The 20,107-nt window shown below is 49.3% G+C and overlaps 3 protein-coding genes across 9 annotated transcripts in view; 1 reads left to right on the plus strand and 2 right to left on the minus strand.

Annotated features, from left to right (window-relative positions):
- The first annotated feature begins 1,233 nt into the window (after positions 1–1,233).
- On the plus strand, positions 1,234–2,885 carry NDUFAF3 (NADH:ubiquinone oxidoreductase complex assembly factor 3). The gene is made up of 5 exons (XM_081160669.1): positions 1,234–1,839; positions 1,927–2,119; positions 2,273–2,339; positions 2,441–2,541; positions 2,621–2,885. The coding sequence occupies exons 1-5, from the start codon at positions 1,763–1,765 to the stop codon at positions 2,735–2,737; spliced, it is 555 nt and encodes a 184-aa protein (XP_081016795.1). The 5' UTR covers positions 1,234–1,762; the 3' UTR covers positions 2,738–2,885.
- Positions 2,886–3,457: 572 nt separating this feature from the next.
- On the minus strand, positions 3,458–8,355 carry IMPDH2 (inosine monophosphate dehydrogenase 2). Its single transcript, XM_081160654.1, has 14 exons — positions 8,148–8,355; positions 7,661–7,709; positions 7,346–7,447; positions 7,159–7,233; positions 6,623–6,829; positions 5,999–6,086; positions 5,726–5,925; positions 5,556–5,646; positions 5,365–5,460; positions 4,266–4,409; positions 4,036–4,180; positions 3,798–3,941; positions 3,634–3,717; positions 3,458–3,539 (listed from the first exon to the last, which is right to left on the minus strand). Exons 1-14 carry the CDS (start codon positions 8,243–8,245, stop codon positions 3,518–3,520), a joined length of 1,545 nt encoding a protein of 514 aa, XP_081016780.1. The 5' UTR covers positions 8,246–8,355; the 3' UTR covers positions 3,458–3,517.
- Positions 8,356–8,580: 225 nt separating this feature from the next.
- QRICH1 (glutamine rich 1) overlaps positions 8,581–20,107 on the minus strand; it is a 30,962-nt gene continuing 19,435 nt past the window's right edge. For all 7 annotated transcript variants that reach the window (XM_081160640.1, XM_081160641.1, XM_081160642.1 and 4 more), the window contains 7 exons: positions 19,288–19,465; positions 18,533–18,687; positions 16,884–16,998; positions 11,760–11,868; positions 11,250–11,401; positions 10,848–10,938; positions 8,581–9,509 (listed from right to left, as the gene is read on the minus strand). In XM_081160640.1, coding sequence (XP_081016766.1) covers positions 9,317–9,509; positions 10,848–10,938; positions 11,250–11,401; positions 11,760–11,868; positions 16,884–16,998; positions 18,533–18,687; positions 19,288–19,465 — 993 coding nt within the window. In that variant the 3' untranslated portion in view covers positions 8,581–9,316. The remainder of the gene's footprint in view (positions 9,510–10,847; positions 10,939–11,249; positions 11,402–11,759; positions 11,869–16,883; positions 16,999–18,532; positions 18,688–19,287; positions 19,466–20,107) is intronic.

A 20,107-nucleotide genomic window follows, 5' to 3' on the forward strand; every position in this document is an offset into this window, starting at 1 on the left:
CACACACTCTCGGTGCACGGAGACGGTTGGGGTGGTTTTCCCCCAGGAAGTGAAGGGCTATCTTTAGCGAGTTGCGGGCTGGGGCGGCCCTGTGGGACTCACCGCCAGTGCAGCCCTATCGGGAGGCCCTGGGTCTGCCCTCCCTGCCTCCCCAATGCTCCCCCGGGTTCCCGAGATGGCCACCGCCCAGGCTACCCGACGTCTACCCCCGTGACTTCCAACCTGAGGGGGCACCTGAGAAACGGACGGAGACCAGAACGACCCAATGAAGTGTGTCTGGGGTGAAGGGCTCGCCCACCCCTCTGGACCAGGACGCTGCTCAGGCAGGAGAGCAGGGAACGAAATCCAAGCGCAGCTGGAATGCTCTGGAGACAACAGCTGCTTTTGGGATTCCGTTGCCCGCTGTCCAGCCGTGGGAGGGGTCCCTTGCCCTGGGGCCAGAATAGAACCCCCCTATTTCCAGTCCCAGGAGGCGGACCTAGGAGTAAGCGGTGAAATCGGGTCTAGTGGGAATGAGGAGCTCACCTGGGCCCCAAAACAATAGGAGGGGCGGTGGGGGCCTCCCCTGGGAACGAGTCCCGAACCGGATCACACTCGCGGGGTAGGGTGAGTCCTGCTGGTCCCATGCAGCCAGGACCACCGGCGAGGTGGAAGTGTCGGGGCGGGCTTCGGAACCAGCCGAGAAGGAAGCGCTCCCGTGGGCCGGGGAGGAAGTAAACCCGCGCGCCGGCCTTGGGGACACCCCCGCACCTGGGGCCCTTTGTCCGGAGACGCTACCAGCACCCGGAGCTCTAGGGGCCCCGTGGGCTCGCAGGGCGGCGACAAGACCCCCAGGAATCCATTGAGGCCGTCCCCGTCTGTACCGAGCCTGCCTCCCGCCCGCCGGGCCCCGCGGAGAGCAGACGCAGCAACATTCCCCCGAGGCCACGGCACGGTGGCGGAGATGCCCGAACCCCGCGCGGGCGCCGGCGACTCGCGCCAGGAGGCCCTCGGCTTCGGCTCGGCGGGGGCGGGGGTCGCGGGGCGCGAACAGTGAGCGCTGCTCCGGCCGCTGTCTACTGGAATGTCCGGTCCCGCTCGGCCCGGTCGCTGCCACCTGAACTGCAACCACTGCCCTACCACGGCGTCCCCTTCCGCTTGCTCTGGCAGCGGACTGGAGCCATTTTAAGTAGAAACCACCCGGCCACGCCCCCTCGCGCTCCCAAGAAGCCAATCCACGCGCGGCCACGCCCCGCGCGACGCGCGGCGACGACGCCAACGGTCGCGCAAGTGACGGTTGGGAAGGGGCGTGATTCCGAGGAAAGCGGGGAAACCTGAGCCGCCCACCCCGCCCTTGCAACCTGACGCCCCGAAGCCGGGATTAGAGGCACGGAGGCTGGCTCCACGCCCTGGCCAGGTGTGCGGGACTCGGCCAGGTGCGCGGCCGCCCCGCCCCTGGCCCGGGAGCCCTGCGTGCTGGCTGAGAGGCGGGGGCCATGCCAAGGCTGGGACCCAGGCAGTGCCCTGAGGTCGGTTCCGCTGCCAGGTGTCTGGCTCCCTCAGGACCCTCTGCGGGGGCCCAGGGTGGGGCGGGCGGCAGGTGCGGACACCCGACCCGCGCTGGGGGCCGCGGCCTCCTGGGACAGGTGGCACGGGCGCGCCCTCTAGCTCTCTAGCGCTGGGCCGGCCGAGCTGCGCGGCGCCCTCCGGGACGCAGGGGGCGCTGTGTTCGCGCCGGGCTGGGCTCCGCCACGACCTCGCTGACCCCGCGCGCTGGTTCCCCATGGCCGCCGCGTTTGTGCTTCGCGGTCTGTACCGAGCAGGACCTGCACTCCGCCGTCCGCCAGCGGAGCTGCTGCGGTGAGTCCGGTCCCCGCGTCCCTCACCACTCCACCCCTGCGGCTCCGCACCTGCTGTCTCCTAGACCCTAACCGTGCCCCTCCGCAGGGCCCCACGGCGTGGGCACCGGCTCACGCCGGCCGACGATGAACTGTATCAGCGGACGAGCATCTCGCTGCTGCAACGCGAGGCCCCGCACGCCATGTACATCGACAGCTACAGCAGCCGCGGCTTCGTGGTCAACGGAAATCGCGTGTTTGGGCCGTGCGCGCTGCTCCCGCACTCAGTGCTGCAGTGGAACGTGAGCCCTTCCCTGCAGGGAGGAAGCTGAGGGCCAGAGCCCCAGCCTAACCCGATCCTGTCCCGGCAACCTTGGCTTTTCCGTGGCCCTGGTGTGGTCTATGGGGAAAGCTGCGTGGATTTGGCGTCTTTAACCTGCCTCCTCCCCATACAGGTAGGATCCCACCAGGACATCACGGAAGAAAGCTTCTCTCTTTTTTGGATGCTGGAGCCCCGAATAGGTATTGGGGGAGGGAAGGGCAGAGGGGTTTCCAGCCCCCGGAAGCCCCCCCCCCCCATCCGCAGACCTGGTTGTAGACGAGCCATGCCCATCCTTCCCTAGAGATTGTTGTGGTGGGCACTGGAGACCGGACTGAGCGGCTGCAGCCCCAGGTGCTGCGAGCCATGAGGCAGCGGGGAATCGCTGTGGAAGTGCAGGACACGGTCAGTCCTGGGACTGGGGAGCGCTGAGGGGAGCCCAGGCCTAGCCCAGGCTCAGCTGATGCTGGCTTTCTCTTTGCAGCCCAATGCTTGTGCCACTTTCAACTTCCTGTGTCATGAAGGCCGGGTGACAGGAGCTGCTCTCATCCCCCCACCTGGAGGGACTGCAGTCACACCTCTGACTCAAGCTGCAGAGTGAAGCACCAGGAACTGACCTGACCTTTCCAGTAGGGCCCTGACACCTTCTGCAGAGTGCAGGGGTTCCCAATGCTTTCACGAGCCCCTCCCCCGTGGCACTGTAACACTTGTTTTGCTTACCAGCAAATTAATAATTTAATCTACTTCTACCATTTTGTACTAGGTGCATTGCTGGCCAGGGGCTGCTCGCTCTGGCTTCTTGGTGAGGGTTATGAAGAAACCAAGGAGTCATCTTTTTATCTAGACTGTATAGGCCATCAGAGGCCAGGAGGCAGTATATACACTCATTCCAAACTGCAGATGTCTGCTTGCTCACATGCACATACAGGGCGGTCTCAATTCTTTTTCCACAAGGTTCTTTAGAGATTCAAGTTAGAGATCATTTATGAGGGTCTCCACCTGGTCCCATGTGGCCAAGCTTTGGGCTAGCAGGAGGCCCTGTGGACGTTAGTCCAAAGCCCCATGGACTGTACCCCTCCTAAGCAGCCAGTCAGAATCTGTTATCCAACCCTTGACCCTTGGGAGCCCTAGCTGGTCAGGGCTGGCTTGTGAGCTGCCTCAGGAGGGATTTTTTGAATATGGAACTACTACCCCCTTAATAGGTCCATGGAGCACCCTTACCTCAGGGCCTGAGGCTTTCCCTGGAAATGAGGGTGTTGTGTTTGTGTGCATGCGTGATGTGGCAGCTGCAGAGTCCCACCTGCCTGTTGACCTCAAAGATCAGGCATCACTTTTTTCAAACTTTTATTGAAAAACCAAGCGGTTATGCTGTAATCCCTTTTCAGAAAAGCCGCTTCTCATACCTGTAGGCGGAAAGACCAGCTGTGAGGTAAGGGCAGCAGGCATGGCAGAGACCTCCACACCAAGGATAGGAGTAGGAAAGGGTTGGTCACTTACGAATGCAGGCTGTGGACGCCACCTTCCACCTGAGCTGAGGACGTTCTCTTCTCAAACTTGAGCTCCCCAGAATACATCATGGCTCTGAAAAGGGGCAGATGTCAGATGTGGGTAGCTGGCCTTGGATGAGCCTCTCTACCCATGTCCAAGCTTCCCACGCTTACCTGACTTGGGTCAAACTCTTGGCACCAATGTCCTGGCAGGAGTGTTGGATGCCGGCGATCAGGTAGGGGACAAATTTGTGGATGGACCCTTTATCCTGCACAGCCCCAGATACCCCCTGGGCCACCTTGATTTTGTCAGCTTCACTGCAGGGAGAGGCAAGAGACATGGACAAGGTCAAAGCACAGACGAAGTGGTCAGCGCAGGGCTGGCATAAGGTAACTGATCTTTCTGTCCCACCTGAAATATCGGTTCTGGCTGCTGAGATGCTTGTCCATGGCGTCGAGAGAGCCCATACCACGGTATTTCTTTAGCCGGATTCCATCGGAGAAGAAGTACTCACCAGGGGCCTCAGTGGTAGCAGCCAGGAGGGAGCCCATCATGACTATGGACAGATGTAATGCTGGGGGCAGACCCTGAATGGCAATGGGGAAGGAGTCCCACCAGGCTCCCTAGGTGCTGGGCCTCACCTGTGGAGGCCCCAAGGGCCAAGGCTTTGGCGATATGGCCCACATTTTGGATTCCTCCATCAGCGATGACAGGAACACCAAAGCGCCGTGCATATTCTGATACCTTGTACACTGCTGTTGCTTGGGGCCGCCCACAGGCCAGCACTGTTAAAAGACGGAGGAATAGATGGGTGGGTGGAGGCAAGGGGCTCTGTGGCCACAGCTCTGCACCCAGGAGCTTTCAGCTACACCTGCACCGGGACTGTAGCCTGGCTGAGGACAAGTCATGTCTGGGACAGCTGCCCCATCTGCTTTGAACAGTACAAACAGCTGTGATGGCCACCACTCACCCGTGTGTTCACGTGCATGTGTGCATGGCCCAGGGCAGCCTCAGGCACATGCAGTCAGCAGCCGGGAAAGCCCCACCCAACTGGTATCAGGTGGGGTAGGGTCACTGTGGTTAGTACCCAGAGGCCCACCCCTTCCTACATGGTGGGCAGCTCAGGCAAGATCAGGGTAGTGGTTGTGTGGAAGGAAAAGTGTGCTCCAGAGTTGGTCCCTGAGCTGTGCCCTACTGCAGGAGATGTGGACAGAGCAGGGCCCATCTGAGGAAGGAGGTCCTGCCCAGTAAGCACCCCAGGAATAAGAGGGAGCTGTGTTTTCAAGCAGCCCCCAAAACCATGGTCTGTCATTCAGTCTGCCCTGCCCACCCATCAGCACCACAAACCCCGGGAGCTACAGCTACAGTCAACCAAGCAGCCGGGCAGTGGGCAGCTGGGCCGGGCCAGTGGGCCGGGCCGGACTTACTATAGCAGCCCGTGACAGTAGAAGGGCATTTGGGGCTGTGGGACTTTATGTCTGGAGGGATCTTGGGAGCTGCTAAATAAAACAAACAGACCAGAGTTTAGAGAGGGCGCAGAGCAGGAGCAAGGAGGCCAGGCTAGGCAGGGGGGAGTGGCAAGTGAGGAAAGACGAGAGCTCGTCTTGCTTCCAGCATGTCACCCATCCAAGGGGCCTGTTTGGCCCTGGGGCTGCCCCTACTGGAGGGCTCATTGTAGTTCCCATGAGAGCACTTAGCTCCAGGGCATGTGGAGCTAAGGGTCCTGCCAAAGCATCTTACCTTCCTGGGTGATGCAGATGGAGCCACTGCCCATGCCCACCCGCAGGGCATCTACACCAGCATCAATGAGATTCTTGGCCTGAGCAGCTGTAACCACTGCAATGAACAGAGGAAGACTCAAGTGAAGGTCTAGGTGGAAGCCTAGCTTCCCTACTCTGGCCCCACATCCTCAGTGCCCAGTTAGGCCTCACCATTGCCTCCGATGACTTGGAGACTGGGGTATTTATCTTTGATGTACTTGATCATGTTAATCTGGAAGATGGAGTTTCCCTGAGAAGAGTCCTGGAACACAGAGGAAGTCCCAGTGAGCTGGGTATGGCAGCAGCTGCTACTGCCCCACCCTGCCTGTACAGCAGCTCACCAAAACAACTGCATCCACACCGGCCTGGGCGAGCAAGTCCAGCCGATACTTGTCATCTTCATGAGTGCCGATGGCTGCTCCACACAGCAGCTGCTTCTTGGCATCTTTGGAGGCTAGTGGGTAATCCCGGTTCTTCTTCAGGTCTGTCCGGGCGATGATGGCCACCAGTTCATCATCTTCATTTACAATGGGCAACTTTCCTGAGGGCAGAGCAGGACATGAGTCAGGACTCTGGTGTTTGGTTACAGAACCCTTCCTACCTCTAGGACTCACCCTTCTTGCTGCGCTGCAGAATTTCATTTGCTTCCTTCAATGTGATGCCTGCAGGGGCTACCACCAAATCATCTCTCTTGGTCATGATCTAAAAGGGGGGGTAGCTGTGAGGAAGAGCCAATCAGAAGCCAGACCTCCCAACAGGCCCTTCCCTTAACTCAGGAGTGAGGTTCCAAATATCACCATGTTCACACACCACCCAAACCACACTCCTCTCAAGTAAACCCAATAGTCTATGTAGTAATCTAGTGACAAGCATGAGAATTGGTAGAAAGGACAATGTGGTATTTGTCGTAGCCTGTTACACTGTTAGGGAAAGAAGGGCCATACCAGATCAATGACGAGAGAATTAGAAGAGGTGGCTGAAACTGGTCCTTAAGCACTGACTCCACCCTGGGGGTGGCAAAGAATACAGCGTGTATGCTGGCAAACATCTGGGCAGATTGAGTGCCTCTGGTGCATGTATTGGGGGCGGGGGGGGCAGAACTCTATGAAAGGATCAGAAACTTGGCTAGGCACTCATCTTTCCTGGACAGCAGAGACCATCAGAAATGCCACTGAGGCAACAGAAGGCTCCCTGTCTTTAGTCTGGTTGCCAGAACTTGGCTTTGCAAGTGCATTTACCTCTTCCAAAAACCGGTCATGTTCCTCCTCCTTGAGAAAATCAATGTCCCTCGAGGAGATGATGCCCACCAGGCGGCTCCCCATCCGGCCGGTGTCGGTGATGGGGATACCGCAGAAGCCATGCCGGGCCTTGGCTTCAAACACGTCCCGTACTCGATCCTTAGGGCTGAGGACCACAGGGTCCGTAATGAAGCCCTGCTCATATTTCTGGAAGGGGTGATGAGAATGGGCGTTTCTGAGCGACTTTCACTGGGCTCCTGGTCTGAAAACTGGGCTTGTACCAACTCCCCCTTTGGCAGTGCCACAGGGCCAAACTGCACCAACACTTGAAACCCAGGTATAGGAGACATGGGTGGGTGGCAGGCACTGTTCACCTGGCCCTCTTCTGAGACCCAGGATCTCAGGCTCTTCCACTCAGGAACTCAACTCCACAATGGGGAAAAAGGATCCATAATTTGAAGCAAAATAAACCCCACTCCCACCCCACCCCAGTGCAATTCCCAGGAACTCTTGACCATGATCCTTGCCCTTCTGACCTTCACTTTCCGAACTTCGTTGGCCTGGAATTCAGGTGTACAGTTGTGGTGGATGAAGCCAATACCACCTGTAAGCTGCAGAGTAAACAAAAGACAGAAAAAGTAACAAGAATTAGAGAGGCATGACTGTATGCCTTTGGGGAAGAGAGATCAGGCTGCTGCTGCCCTTAAGCCCCATGGTGCTCACCGCCATTGCTATGGCCATCCCAGCCTCTGTGACTGTGTCCATGGGTGAGGAAACCAGTGGGGTTTTCAGAGTGATCTTTTTGGTCAGAGCAGAGGTCAAGTCCTGAGGATATTAAGCCAGCTAATGTGAGGAAACACTTCATACAACTCATGATGGCTCCAAGTGCCCCACAAAACAGGTGACCTGTATGACCTGCATGCTAGTAAAACCATCCCATAGAATCCACCCCAAAGCCCAATCTGGTGAGGCAGACCAGGGCACAGCCGCCCCTTACCCAACTGTAATGCTCAGGACCCAATTCCTGGCCATACTCACCACCTGGTCTGCAGTGAAGTCGATGTACCCGGGGAGAATGAGAAAGTCACTACGGGGGGAAGAGGAGCAAACGGGGGGTGAGGCTCAGGCTCAGTGCAACCGGAGACTCCATCCCCACAGAGCATCTCTTAAGGCATTTGGACAGAGAGGGCACTGACCTAGCCCATGTGTCACACGCAAGGCAGAGCACAAGGTGGAGACAGTGACGGGACCTTTCCTGCCTGCCACCTCGCTGTCAGCGCCCCTGGCACCCTGACAACTCCATGTGCCCAAAGGATGGAGTTTCCAGTCTGAAATCCCAAGCACTGGCAAAATTCCGCCTCCATCCCGCCCCGCTGTGTCTGTCAAAGTGAGTCCCAGAGCTGGGTGGGTAATTTCCGGAACCGGCCCCTCAAGCACGAGCCCAAGAGGGCTCAATGGAAGCCCAACCCGGCCTTCCTGCCCAGCACGCCGCCCCTCCTCGCCCGTGAACCCCTCAGGCCCGCACTTGTAGGTGAGGCCATCCCCGCAGTTGAACAGCTGCTGTGCCGTAAGCCCGTCGTCCGGCACGTAGGACGTGCCCCCGCTAATCAGGTAGTCGGCCATGGCCAGCGCGCGGACAGCCGCGAGTCTCCGACGACCACGCCGCAGAGGCCTCTGGCGTCGGGGACGCGCCAATATACACACTCTACCGTCAGCGCGCCTTGCGCGTCGCTGACGTCAAGACGCAGCACGCGTAGGCGGAGCCGGCGCGCCCACGGGGCGGGATTGGCGGGAGGCGCATGCGCACAGCGTGCACAAGCCCGGTAACCAGGGGGTTGGGCTGTTCGCGTCGCTGCCCCCTCCCGCAGAACCTCGGCCTGTTCAGCTAACAGGCAAGGTTTTGCTTCCACTGTTCCTCCGGTTTCCTCCCAAATAAAGAGGCGTTGTTCACTAGCAGGTTGAAAAGACGTGCTTGTCATTCTTAATAAACAACTAGATTAAGAATACATAAGAGAAACAGAGTGGTATCTTTATATGATACACAAGTGTATGTTACAAGAATTCCATCAGGCACAGGAGCCTCAGGTTTAAGGCCTCAATGTTAGGCCAAAAAAAAAAAAAAGGCATGGTAAAGTTTTTACTTTAACATCTAAAATGTCACTTGTCATAAAGGAGAGTGTAATAGAAATTGTCTTTAATAAATCATAATTGAAGTTCCCCTCATTTTCCTTCCATTAAGATGCTAAGTTTACGTCTGAGCATGAAAGAAAAGACCGTTCCCCTGGGGTCAGCGAAGTCGGCCAGTCTGAGTGGAAGCCAGCTGGGGAGATTCCCTGGAGGGTCCATCCATCATTAATTCCAGCTTTCTGGAGGAAGGGAAGGGGCCACATTTCTCCAAACAGTCCAAGCCCTTTCCCAGGCCCCAGACAAAAAAAGAAAAAGTCAGCCAGCAACTTTATAGGACACCTGGCTCTCAGGAAACGTAGGGCCCCCACGGGCTGAGGAGTCTGCCACAGCAGGTTTATGAAGATGCACAGGGGGCAGTTTCCTTTTACATTTTAAACAGAAGCAGTCTGAAAGACTTCATAACTACACCAATAAAAAAAGAAAAGAAAAAATGGAGGCCTCTTCTTTAGTGTGAAAGTCTGTCTGTGTTTTCCTGGGCGCTCTCCTTAGCACCATGGCTAAGGGATCTCAGTGCATGGTGCTTGCGTTGGCCACTGCAATGGCCTCCTGAATTTCTCGTATCACCAGGATCCGAGTCAGCATTTGTCCCATCTGCTCTCTGCTGATAGGCTGGACCGAGTACCAGATTGGACTGTTGGGGGCCACCACTGGCTCGGGCGTCAGGTAAAAGGTGTCATTCCGGCCTTTCACACTCTGGGGACTGAAGAATATGTCAGTAAAAGTTGGTTAAAACCAATCTCAACCCTCCCACCTGAACCTCCCAGACAGATAATTGCAAAAGCTGGGAAGGCAGTAGCTCTGGAAGGTATGGTGGCACAGCTACTGAATTCCATGCATCCAACACATACTACCTCAAATGCCAATAGGCTGCCTTTACTCCTCCCCCACACACTGCCAGCTGTGATTCCTCTGACTAACCAGCTGCAGAGGGCTCCCAGGCCTCATCTACTTGAGTCCAGTCATATCCCACTTGGAACCAACATCACTTCCCAGAAGGTCTGTCCAAGTCTTTGCTCAAGTTGTTTCCTTTACCCAATCCATTGATAATCCCTCAATTCTACCGAGGAACTAGGGCCCTTACCTGGCCCCACCCTCCGTACTGCTGTGTTGTACCTCTCTAAAGTACTTAGTACATGCCATCCTCTTAGCTATTCATTCACCCACTCAAGATTTACCAAAGAGCAACTGTGTGCCAATTCTGCATTAGGTGATGTTAAAGAAATGAGTAAGACCCAACAGTGCCTACCTCCTAGAGCTTACAGATAAGGGGAGAGGAAGAGAGTGGTTAAACACTTACACAAATACACACAAAATGACAAACAGTGTAACAGATGGAATAGCCTGAGGGAATAGGTAGAGTCTGAAAACGCTTCACTGATGGATAGGAGCTACTGCCAAATGAGTAGGGGTGAAGTGGTGTGGGGGTTGCCCAACAGAGAAAAATTATGTGCTGAGGCCTTGAGAAAGGGAATGCATCATGCCCGTAAGTGGAGAGAAGCCAGTGTAGCTAGAAAGCCAAGAGCTACATGAACATGAGATTAGCAAGGGGGAGTGAATGAAAGGTCTCGTTGGCCATATTAGGATAATTCTTTGTAGAGCAAAAGAAACCACTAAAGGTTTTAAGTAACATAAACCTACAATGTAGAAAGGTCATTCTGGCATTGCTATGAAGATGACAGCCAAACTTTAGGTACAAGAAAGAACAAAAGCCAAGGAAAGGAGTACCCTCTAGATTGATGGTGATGATGACAAAACATCAAGCCCAAGATGTTGTTAAACATAGAATAGAGGTAGCCTCTCTGTACCTTCCTCCCTCTACCTTCACCTCCTCTCCAGGAAAGGGGACCATTAGGGCGCAGGGACCCCTTTTATAATCAGGGTGCTCAGCATATCACATGCTTTGTAAAAAGCAGTAAGGTTGCTTCTGTATGTAGTTTTTTAGAAGTGTGTTTTTACTCTCCGTTGGGTACTAGAGAATAACTGCACACAGGTACGCACGCACACAGTCAGTTACCCACTTAGAATAAAACCGCCTCACCATTTAAAGAGGTAGAAATCATAGAGCTTGATGGGACATCTCAGTGGATTCTCTGGATTTTCCGTTTGTTCTGCATACATGTCATCTGTAACTATAAAACACATCCTCACAATCACAGACATGGCTTCAGACTGCTTTAGCTGAGGCCCAGATGAGGAACTTTAGACTTCCAGCCATCCCAACTAGGACATATTGGAAGGGAAAGGGTGAGGCATGGGAGGTGATTATGAAAGGAAAAGGCAGCTATCTTTTCTGGGGCATCTCTGCTTCTTCAAGAGTTTGAAGTCTCTGGCTGAGGAGAAAGGAATGGAGAATTCATACCCAGCAAATCCCAACCCCACACTCATCACTAGCCCCTCAGGCACAAGGGCACCTAGCACTGTTTCTGCAGTCCCTGCCTACCTTTCTGGCCAGTCTGGTGTATCCCCAGTGCCTTCAGGTACCGAATACTCGTGCTTTTATCTTTAGGATTGGAGGGGTTCTTCTTTGTCTGTCGCAAGACCTTGGAGAAGGCCAGCTTCATGTGCTGGTCCACTGTCTTCAACAGGAAGTACCTGCACCGCAAGTGAAAGCAAGGCAAAGGGAAGGGTGCCAGGAGGAGACCATGACTTACCCTCTGCCATCAGTGCTTTGGAGGAGCCACTGCCTACACTCCCAGGATATGGGCAGGCCCACACCCACACACACTGTCTAGTGGAGAAGCCACATCAAGACTGATGGTGGGGGTCTGGCAAGGCTGTCTGCTTCACTAGTCACCACACAAAATGCAGCCAAGTGGGACTGAGGGCTTTCAGTAGCCCAAAGGCTCTCAAATATGTGTCAAAAGAATTCAAAGTCTGCCTGGATAGTTTCCACCCTCTTCACTGGGCAGATGCCAGCAGTGGCTAAGCATGGAGCCTCTAGAACACTTACTTGGTATTAAAGAACATGAGGGTGGTCAGCAGGGTGGAAGGGGAGTGAGCCCCGAGCTGCTTGCACTCCCACAGCATCTCCTCAGTCACGTGGCTGGGCAGGACATAGCCTAGGAGGAATAGAGTACTGCTACAACAAGAGGATGGCAGGCGTTCCCTCAAAGGTGCAAGATGGGAAGTGTGAGGGACAACCAGGACCACACAGGACTACAAGTTTAACCAGAGAAGACTTCCTGGTATGGCAGAATCACCTGGGAAGCTTGTTAAAACACAAATGGCTGGGTCTCAGCACGAATTTCTGGGGTGGGACATGATAATGTGCATTTCTAACAATTTCCTAAGACCACATTTTGAGAACCACTGCCCTAAACATGAATGCTCTTACCGGATGTTAATTCTTCTTTTAATCCAAGGTTAACATGGGACAAAAGGATAGGCTTCAGGGAAAGTGAAACACCCAAAAAACTATAACCCAAACTCTGCATAAATGCATACTACTCTGGAAAGCGGGCATAGAACTTCCATATTTTCGAAGGTGTCCAGGGCCCAGAGAACTGGCATGCATGCCTGTTTGCCCTTGCTAGACCTTATCGTGTCTTCCATCTCTAGAAAGCAAGCCCATTCTCATCCCCTCTCTAGTAAAGGGGACTGCCATTCTGAACTATTACAGGTGTTCCCCACAGGGCAGATTTTATTGTTAAAAGCCTGCTACATAAGCAAATTGAGAACTGGGCAGGGACAAAGGTCAGTATGATCACCAAGCCCCCTTCATGTGTTCATTCAACAGTCAATGTGCAAGTGTGTGTGTGCCCTGTAGGCAGAGGGCCTGGTGAAACAGCAGCAGCAGACACCAGCTTTCTCCAGGCATGCAGTGACAGTGCCACTTCTTAGAAGCAGGGAAAGAAATATTCTGTCCAACACATTCCTCTCCTCTGTTCTTACCAAAGCTGGCCTTTTGACTCCATTAGTGCATTTCCATCTCTTTAGGGCAGCTTTGCCTCTACTCTTGTATTTGGTGGTCCAGAGACAATGAGATAAGCTTCCCTGCTCTTAGACATGTCCGGGGCAGGATGAGTGGCAGAAAACAGCTGTCCTCAGGGAAGGCCAGCCCTAGGAGTGGTCCCAGGCATACTTTGGCCTGCCCTATTTTCTCTGGGTTCACTGTGCCCCTGGAGTCACCTTCCCTGGCTTTAACTGCTTCTTAACAACACAAATTAGAGTGAACTTTCATGCATGACGACCAGGACAGCTGACATGGGAGAAGGGTGATACAAATAGACACATCATATAAAAGCCTCATAGTTCTAATTCTAAACTACAAGTATCAAAATGGTCTATTTTGTTTTTTATATTTTTGGTTTGCCCACTTTAAGGCCTAGAAACAATGACCAACTCAGGAGCAACAAGCACACATAGCCTCCAGGCTTTGGTTTGGTACTGAAATACCATTTACCACTTAAAAAACCAGGCACCATGGAGAACAGACTGATGCCACATCCGGACAGGAAATGTTCAAGATGAGCCTGAGACATTTTAGGAAACCAGAAATCAAGGAAGAAGGGTTGTGTCAAAAGAACTTAAGAGCTAATTTAAAGAAGCTCCAAATGACCAAAGATGGGACAATCTGCATATCAGTAAAGATAATTTAAAAAAAAGGTAACTGCAATACACTGAATCATATTAAATATTTAAATTCACTAGTTCATGATGATTCTTAAAAAACAAAAAAACACCCAGTTACTTGGTTATCACCGAGGGAAGCTGGTAAACCAACTCATTCCTGTGAAAACTGCTAAACAAAGGAGAAGAAGCAGCCCATATCCTCCTTCTGTACAATTTATACGGCCTTGAATTCAAAAGGTTGACAAGGAAAAGTTTCTTTTGTTTTTCAGCTAATAATGAAGAAGTAGTAACATTAGAATACCACCTTTTGCAACTAATAAATTAATGGATCCAGACATTATGGGCATCAGATGAAAATAAATAACCCATCTATGATATAACCTTGCCGAAATGAAAACACACACACAAAAAAATAAAACCTGATCAATTAAGTCTTTATATGCGACTACCAATTAGCTGTAAATACAGGGGACAGAAGAGTATATAAAACTACACCACAGGGATGTAATCAGTAAAAAGTAGACTGCGTGACAATTTAAAAGGCTAATTTCTTCCATAAATAAATTGCAAGAAAAAACTCAGGGGGGAATTAAAGATTAAAGCTAAGCATAAAAAGGTATACCCAGCAATTTCAATGTGTGGAATCACACCTTGACCCCGATAAGCAAAATTATGACATTTATGAGACAATTAGAAATTCAAAACAGAGGGTAGAGATTTTGATGACATTTTAGAATTTTTTTAAAAATCTATGAAAAAGGCATTGTGGTATGTCAATAATACATATTAAAATACTTATGAATAAAGTGTCTGGGATTTACTTCAAAATAATATGGGAGGGGGAATAAAGTGGTGTATATATGAGAGAAGATTTGCCATGAATAAACAGTAGGTACATGGGAGGGTCATTAATCTATTTTATTTTTATATGTGCTTGAAATTCCACAAATTTTAAAAAGCAAACTCTGCACAGCTACACTTGGCTTAAAAATTTGCAAATCATGTAGCGTGAGTCACTGATGCATTTACTCAGGCCTCGGTTCTAACAGCAGCCCTTAGAGAGGCCTCCCTCCTAATGCCCTTAACACTTTCTATTCCCTTGTGCTTTCTTCTTCAAAGCACTCAGTCACAAATTAATCTCATTATTTACTGTCTCCCCGTTAGACTGTAAGGTCCATTTTGTTCAGTACGATATTATTATCTATATACCTGGAATACTGCCTGGCACACAGTAGGCACTCAAAAATATTTAACCAATACATTTTTTTAAGGTTAATTAAGCATATAACAAACTATGGGTGGTGATCGATGTAACTAGACTGTTTTCAACACAAATACCAAGGACCTAGATTGCTGGATCATAAGATAACATGATGTTTACTTTTGTAGAAAATGCCAAATTGTCTTCCAAAAGCGGCTGTACCACTCTGCATTCCCACCAGCAATGAATGAGGGTTATTGTTGCACCCTATCCAGCATTTGGTGCTGCCAGTGTTTGGGATTTTAGCCATTCTAACAGTTATATAGTGGTATCTCATTATTTTAAGTTAAAATTTCCTGATGACATATAATAAGCATTGTTCTTATTATATGTCTTATTATATTCTTGTGTGTCTTCCTTATGAAGCATCTGTTCAGATTTTTGGTCCATCTGTTAATCAGGTTGTTTGTTTTCTTGCTGGTAAGTGTTAAAGAGTTCTCTGTACATTTTGGATACCAGTCTTTCATCGGATATATTTTGCAAAGATTTTCTCCCAGTTTGTGGCTCATTTTTTCACTCTCTTAACAGTGTTTCACAAAGCAGTCGTTTTTAATTTTAATGGAGTTCAACTTACCAATTTTTTCTTTCATGGATCACAGTGCTTTTGGTGCTGTATATAAAAAATCATCACCAAACCTAAGGTCACCTAGATTTTCTCCTATTTATCTTTAGGAAGAGTTCTGCAATTCTGCATTTTACATTTAGGTCTGTGATCTGTCTAGAGTTTTGTGAAGTGTATAAAGTATGTGTCTAGATTCATTCTTTGCATGTGCATGTCCAGTTGTTCCAGAGCCATTTGTTGATAGATTATCCTTTCTTCATTGAATTCCCTTTGTTCCTTTGCCAAAGGTAAGTTGGTTATATTTTTGTGGCTATATTTCTGGGCTCTCTATTCTGTTCCATTGATCTACCTGCCTATTCTTTCACCAAAAACCTGCACAAAATGTTTATAGCAGCTTTATTCATAATTGCCAAAACTTGAAAGTTCTTCAATAGGTGAATGGATAAACAAACTGTGGTACATCCATACAATGGAATATTATCAGCAATAAAAAGAAATGAGCTATCAAGCCACAAAAAGACACATAGGAACATTAATGCATATTGCTAAGTGGGAAAAAAAAGGAAAAAAAAATCCAAAAGGCCACAAAATAAATTATTCCAACTATATGACATTCTGGAAAAGGCAAAAACTATGGAGACAGTAAAAAGACCAATGGTTGCCAGAGATTTGGGGGAGGCATGGAGGGATGACTCGGTGGAATACAGGGAATTTTAGGGTAGTGAAACGTCTGTATAGTACAGTAACTGTAGATACATGTCATTATACATTTGTCAAAACCCATGGAATGTACAACACAAGGAGTGAATCCTAATGTGAACTACAGGCTTTTAATTAATAATGTATCAATACTGATTCATCAACTGTAACAAGTATACTACACTAATACAAAATAATTGGGGAAACACTGTGTGAGGAGGTATATGGAAATTCTCTGTATCTCCTGCTCCATTTTTCTGTAAACCTGAAACTGCTCTAAAAAATAAAGTTTATTAAAAAAAATAAACACCGACTGGCTGGGTGTGGCTCAGTGATTGAGCATCCACCTATGATCCAGGAGATCTCGGTTGGATTCCTGATCAGGGCACATGCCTGGGTTGCAGACTTGATCCCCAGTCAGGGGCATGCAGAAAGCAGCTGATCAATGACGACTCTCATCATTGATGTTTCTCTCTCTCTCCCTTCCTCTCTCTGAAATCAATAAAGACATATTTAAAAAAAGAAGGAAAAAAAAAGAAAAAATAAACACCTCAGACATCTACTATAAAACTCATGTTCCTTTCCAACATAACATACTGCCCAGGAAGTTACCTATAGGTAAAGCAAAAATTATGCTCTATATAGGGTGGGGCAAAAGTAGGTTTATAGTTGTGAGTACAGGAACACAGTTTAATCTTGTATGCAATGATTCTAATTTTAATCAATAAATTTTAATAGGAAAAAAAGAGTAACTACCCCACGCTCTGCATGCCCCACGTTCTTGCTACACTAGGACCAGCTGGGTCGTGTCTGATGAGTAGTGCCCCTTCCATATCAGGGCAAGCAGCACAGATGTTGATGCTGGTGTCTAGGATTTACAGCATTCTCACCCACATGCTGTATCACAGCCAGCCACATAAGCAGCCGATTCTTTTTAAACCCAGGTGAGAAAGACATCCAAGGACTAGGAAGACTCTTACCAAGTGGAGTGACTCGGGGCTGAACGTCCTTCAGAACTTCATGTAGCCACTCCGTGAATCGAACGTAGTAAAGATCAGAGAAGATGTCATCAACTCTTCCATTTTCAAAAAGATACTGAAAGAAAAACAATCAACAAAAGTTGTTGGTAGTCTCTCAAGTACGAGTTTCAGGGGAAATAAACATTTTTCTACTGGTACCATCACCTCTGCCTACCCATTCCCCGCTTAATAAACCTACATACCAGGTCAAAATCGTCCAGCATGTGACACTTCCACCATACTTCAGATCATGTGAACCAACTCTCACAACCCTCTCAAGAGTTGTGTCAACAGGGCAGATTTTGTGAATGCTATTTCACCCAGGCAAGGAAATGTCTCATGGTAGCAAAAAACATGGTGCAGGCTCTGGGGACAGCTTCCTATTAGCTATGGTGCAAGTTAAATAACTCAAGGAAGTCTTTTAACTTTGGGGCTCAGATTTCTTGTCTGAAAATGGAGATGACTGTGCCTATCTTCCAGGACTGGGGAGAACATGGAATGAGACACCATGTAAAGCAATTCACCTAGTACCTTGAGTGACTGGGAAGGAAGAGGAACAAACTGGGAGGCAGACTTTGCTCAGGCCTAGGCAGCAGGGTGAGTGCTAACCAGCATGTGCTTTTGCCCATCTTACTGTGGGATTTTCCACAAGAGCATTCAAACACTAAGAAATCCTCCTCAGCTCTCCTAAACTAAAGTCTAAAATGAACTTTTGTTATGCTTCACCTTAGATGTCGGAAAACCCAACTACAGTTGTATATTCTAATTCAACTACCTCAAATAATTATTTTATACTAATTAATGCAGGAAAGAATAAGATACGCTGTTTGTTAGCACCAAACTTTATTTTGGATAAATTACTTTTACGCAAACCATGCTTACTTTAACAAAAATAATAGTGCTGGAGCGCTGTCCTGTACACCAAAAAGGTTGAGGGTTCGATCCCTAGTCGAGGCATGTATGGGAGGCAACCAACTGAAGTTTCTTTTTCACACTGATGTTTCTCTCTCTCTCTCAAAATATCAATGAAATAAAATTTTTTAAATCCTTGGGTGAAGATTAAAAAAAATGTTTCATTATTTTTCTAAAACGGCTCTTGGGTAATATACCAAATTTTTTTTTTTTGCTTGTATTTTTCTTTTTAATATACAAAATGTTTTAACAGAAGTTTCTCTAGATGGCAGACAGGATTATAAATGATGTTTATTTATTTATTTCTAAAGTGAACATGTAGGTTTTCTACAATGAAAAAAACACACTTAAAAACTCATTATAGCCTAACCAGCATGGCTCAGTGGTTGAGCGTTGACCCACAAACTAGAAGGTCACAGTTAAATTCCCAGCCAGGACACATGTACAGGTTACAGGCTCGATCCCCAGTAGAGGGCATGCAGGAGGCAGCCGATCAGTGACTCTCATCATTGATGTTTCTATCTCTCCCTCCCTTTCCCTTCCTCTCTCTGAAATCAATTTAAAAAAACAAAAAAACCTCATTATACAGTTGAAAGTCCAAATTATAACCACTTGCTTGTCATTTTACTAATCTGAATATCCAGTAAATACCCGATGAGAACACAGCTCAAACATGTTCCTGTGAAGCTGTTTCCTACCTTCTGAATGCACAGGAAAATATAGTAGAGTACATCTGGATCATAGGGTTCACCTTCTCCATTTCGAGCTTCCCGTGTCATTAGACAGAGCCCATAATTCAACTCGGCCACAGCAGAAGAGATGAGATCTTCCTGGAATCGCAGAAGCTGGCGTCCTACAACACAAACCCCAAAGGTGAATGGAGGTCCTGGCAATAGTCATCTCTTTATTGGTCACTCATATCCTTGAAGTCGGCTCAGAGCAAATATTGCCCCATCAGGGGTGAGATGGAAATGGTCACTTGTATCTGGCCTACTAAGGCAATAATCCTGTATGCTCTATTACACCAAGGGTTTCCTTTCCACAATCCTTCCCACCTTACATATCCTGAAAATTTGTATTAGGGCCACGACATGAAAGAAAGAAAAAAATCCACCCCCTGTAATGTTAGGAAGCATAAAAGCATAATGCTAAGGAAGAAGGGGCTTGAGCGCACTCACTGGTTTCTATCTTCTCCCAAAAGTCGCTCTGCACAGATCTAGGTCAACTCCAGAAATCCATGTATACAAAAATGCATGGTCTTGCACAAATCCTGTTCATTTGCAACTGGTCAGTCCTGCTTGTTGCCTGTCTTAAATTCAGCCTACTATTTCAGATGGAGCTCCCTAGACCCCAGAGCCAAGGGACACCACTTTCCTGCCATTCCCCCCTCCTGCTGCTTCAGTGCCACTGCATTTTAGACAGAGTCCACCCCCCATCCCTCCCAAACACTCACTCCCAATGGGCGCCAGTCTGTTCTGAGCATCCTTCTCTAGCTCAGCGTTCTTGGTCTGAGCCCAGTTTTTCCATACTTCAAGCCCTTCTTCTGGCTTCAGAGAATTTGGAAGCAGAAGTTCTGGGGAAGGCTGTGGCTGTGACTGTGGTTCAACTTCAGCAACTTGGACAGTTTGAGCCTATGAGACAGAAACCATCAAAATGTTTCATTACTCTTTCACATCAGGCCCTTTACTTGGTAAAACTGCCCCCAAAAATGTTACTTGTAGTTCTTTTAATAAAAAATATATTTTCTCCTTGCTGTCTTGTTTTCAAGAATCTTTGAAATTCTACTCCTTATTCCAGGGATAGCAAAGCCTAGTACAGGGATTATCAGCCCTGGCTATACTTTTTAAAAAATATATGTTTTTATTGATTTAGAGAGAGAGGGAGAGAAAGAAACATCAGTGTGAGAGAGAAACATTGATCGGTTGCCTCCTGCATGCACCCCGACCAGGAATAGAACCTGCAACCTGGGCATGTGTCCTGACTGGGAACCAAACCAGTGACCTTGTTGGTGCATGGGATGACACTCAATCAACTGAGCCAAACCGGACGGGGCCTGGCTATAGTTTTGAATCTGATTTAAAAACCAATACCTGCCCGGCTGGGAGTGGCTCAGCGGTTGAGCATTGACCTAGGATCCAGGCGATCGGGGTTCGATTCCCGGTCAGGGCACATGCCCGGGCTGTGGGCTCGATCAATGACTCTCTCATCATTGATGTTTCTATCTCTCTCTCTCCCTCTCCTTTCCTCTCTCCGAAATCAATAAAGATATATTG

The sequence above is a fragment of the Miniopterus schreibersii genome (assembly GCF_964146895.1).
Source record: "Miniopterus schreibersii genome assembly, chromosome: 15".
NCBI classification, from domain to species: domain Eukaryota; kingdom Metazoa; phylum Chordata; class Mammalia; order Chiroptera; family Miniopteridae; genus Miniopterus; species Miniopterus schreibersii.

What these genes read in the sequence shown, in the direction of transcription:
- IMPDH2 (XM_081160654.1), bottom strand. Translation starts at nt 8,245, where the DNA reads ATGGCCGACTACCTGATTAGCGGGGGCACGTCCTACGTGCCGGACGAC. An exon ending in GTGTGGATGCAGTTGTTTTG is followed by an intron (nt 5,647 to 5,725) that starts GTGAGCTGCTGT and finishes TCTGTGTTCCAG; the next exon opens with GACTCTTCTCAGGGAAACTC. An exon ending in CCAAGTCATCGGAGGCAATG is followed by an intron (nt 5,461 to 5,555) that starts GTGAGGCCTAAC and finishes TGTTCATTGCAG; the next exon opens with TGGTTACAGCTGCTCAGGCC.
- NDUFAF3 (XM_081160669.1), top strand. Translation starts at nt 1,763, where the DNA reads ATGGCCGCCGCGTTTGTGCTTCGCGGTCTGTACCGAGCAGGACCTGCA. An exon ending in ACTCAGTGCTGCAGTGGAAC is followed by an intron (nt 2,120 to 2,272) that starts GTGAGCCCTTCC and finishes CTCCCCATACAG; the next exon opens with GTAGGATCCCACCAGGACAT. An exon ending in GATGCTGGAGCCCCGAATAG is followed by an intron (nt 2,340 to 2,440) that starts GTATTGGGGGAG and finishes ATCCTTCCCTAG; the next exon opens with AGATTGTTGTGGTGGGCACT.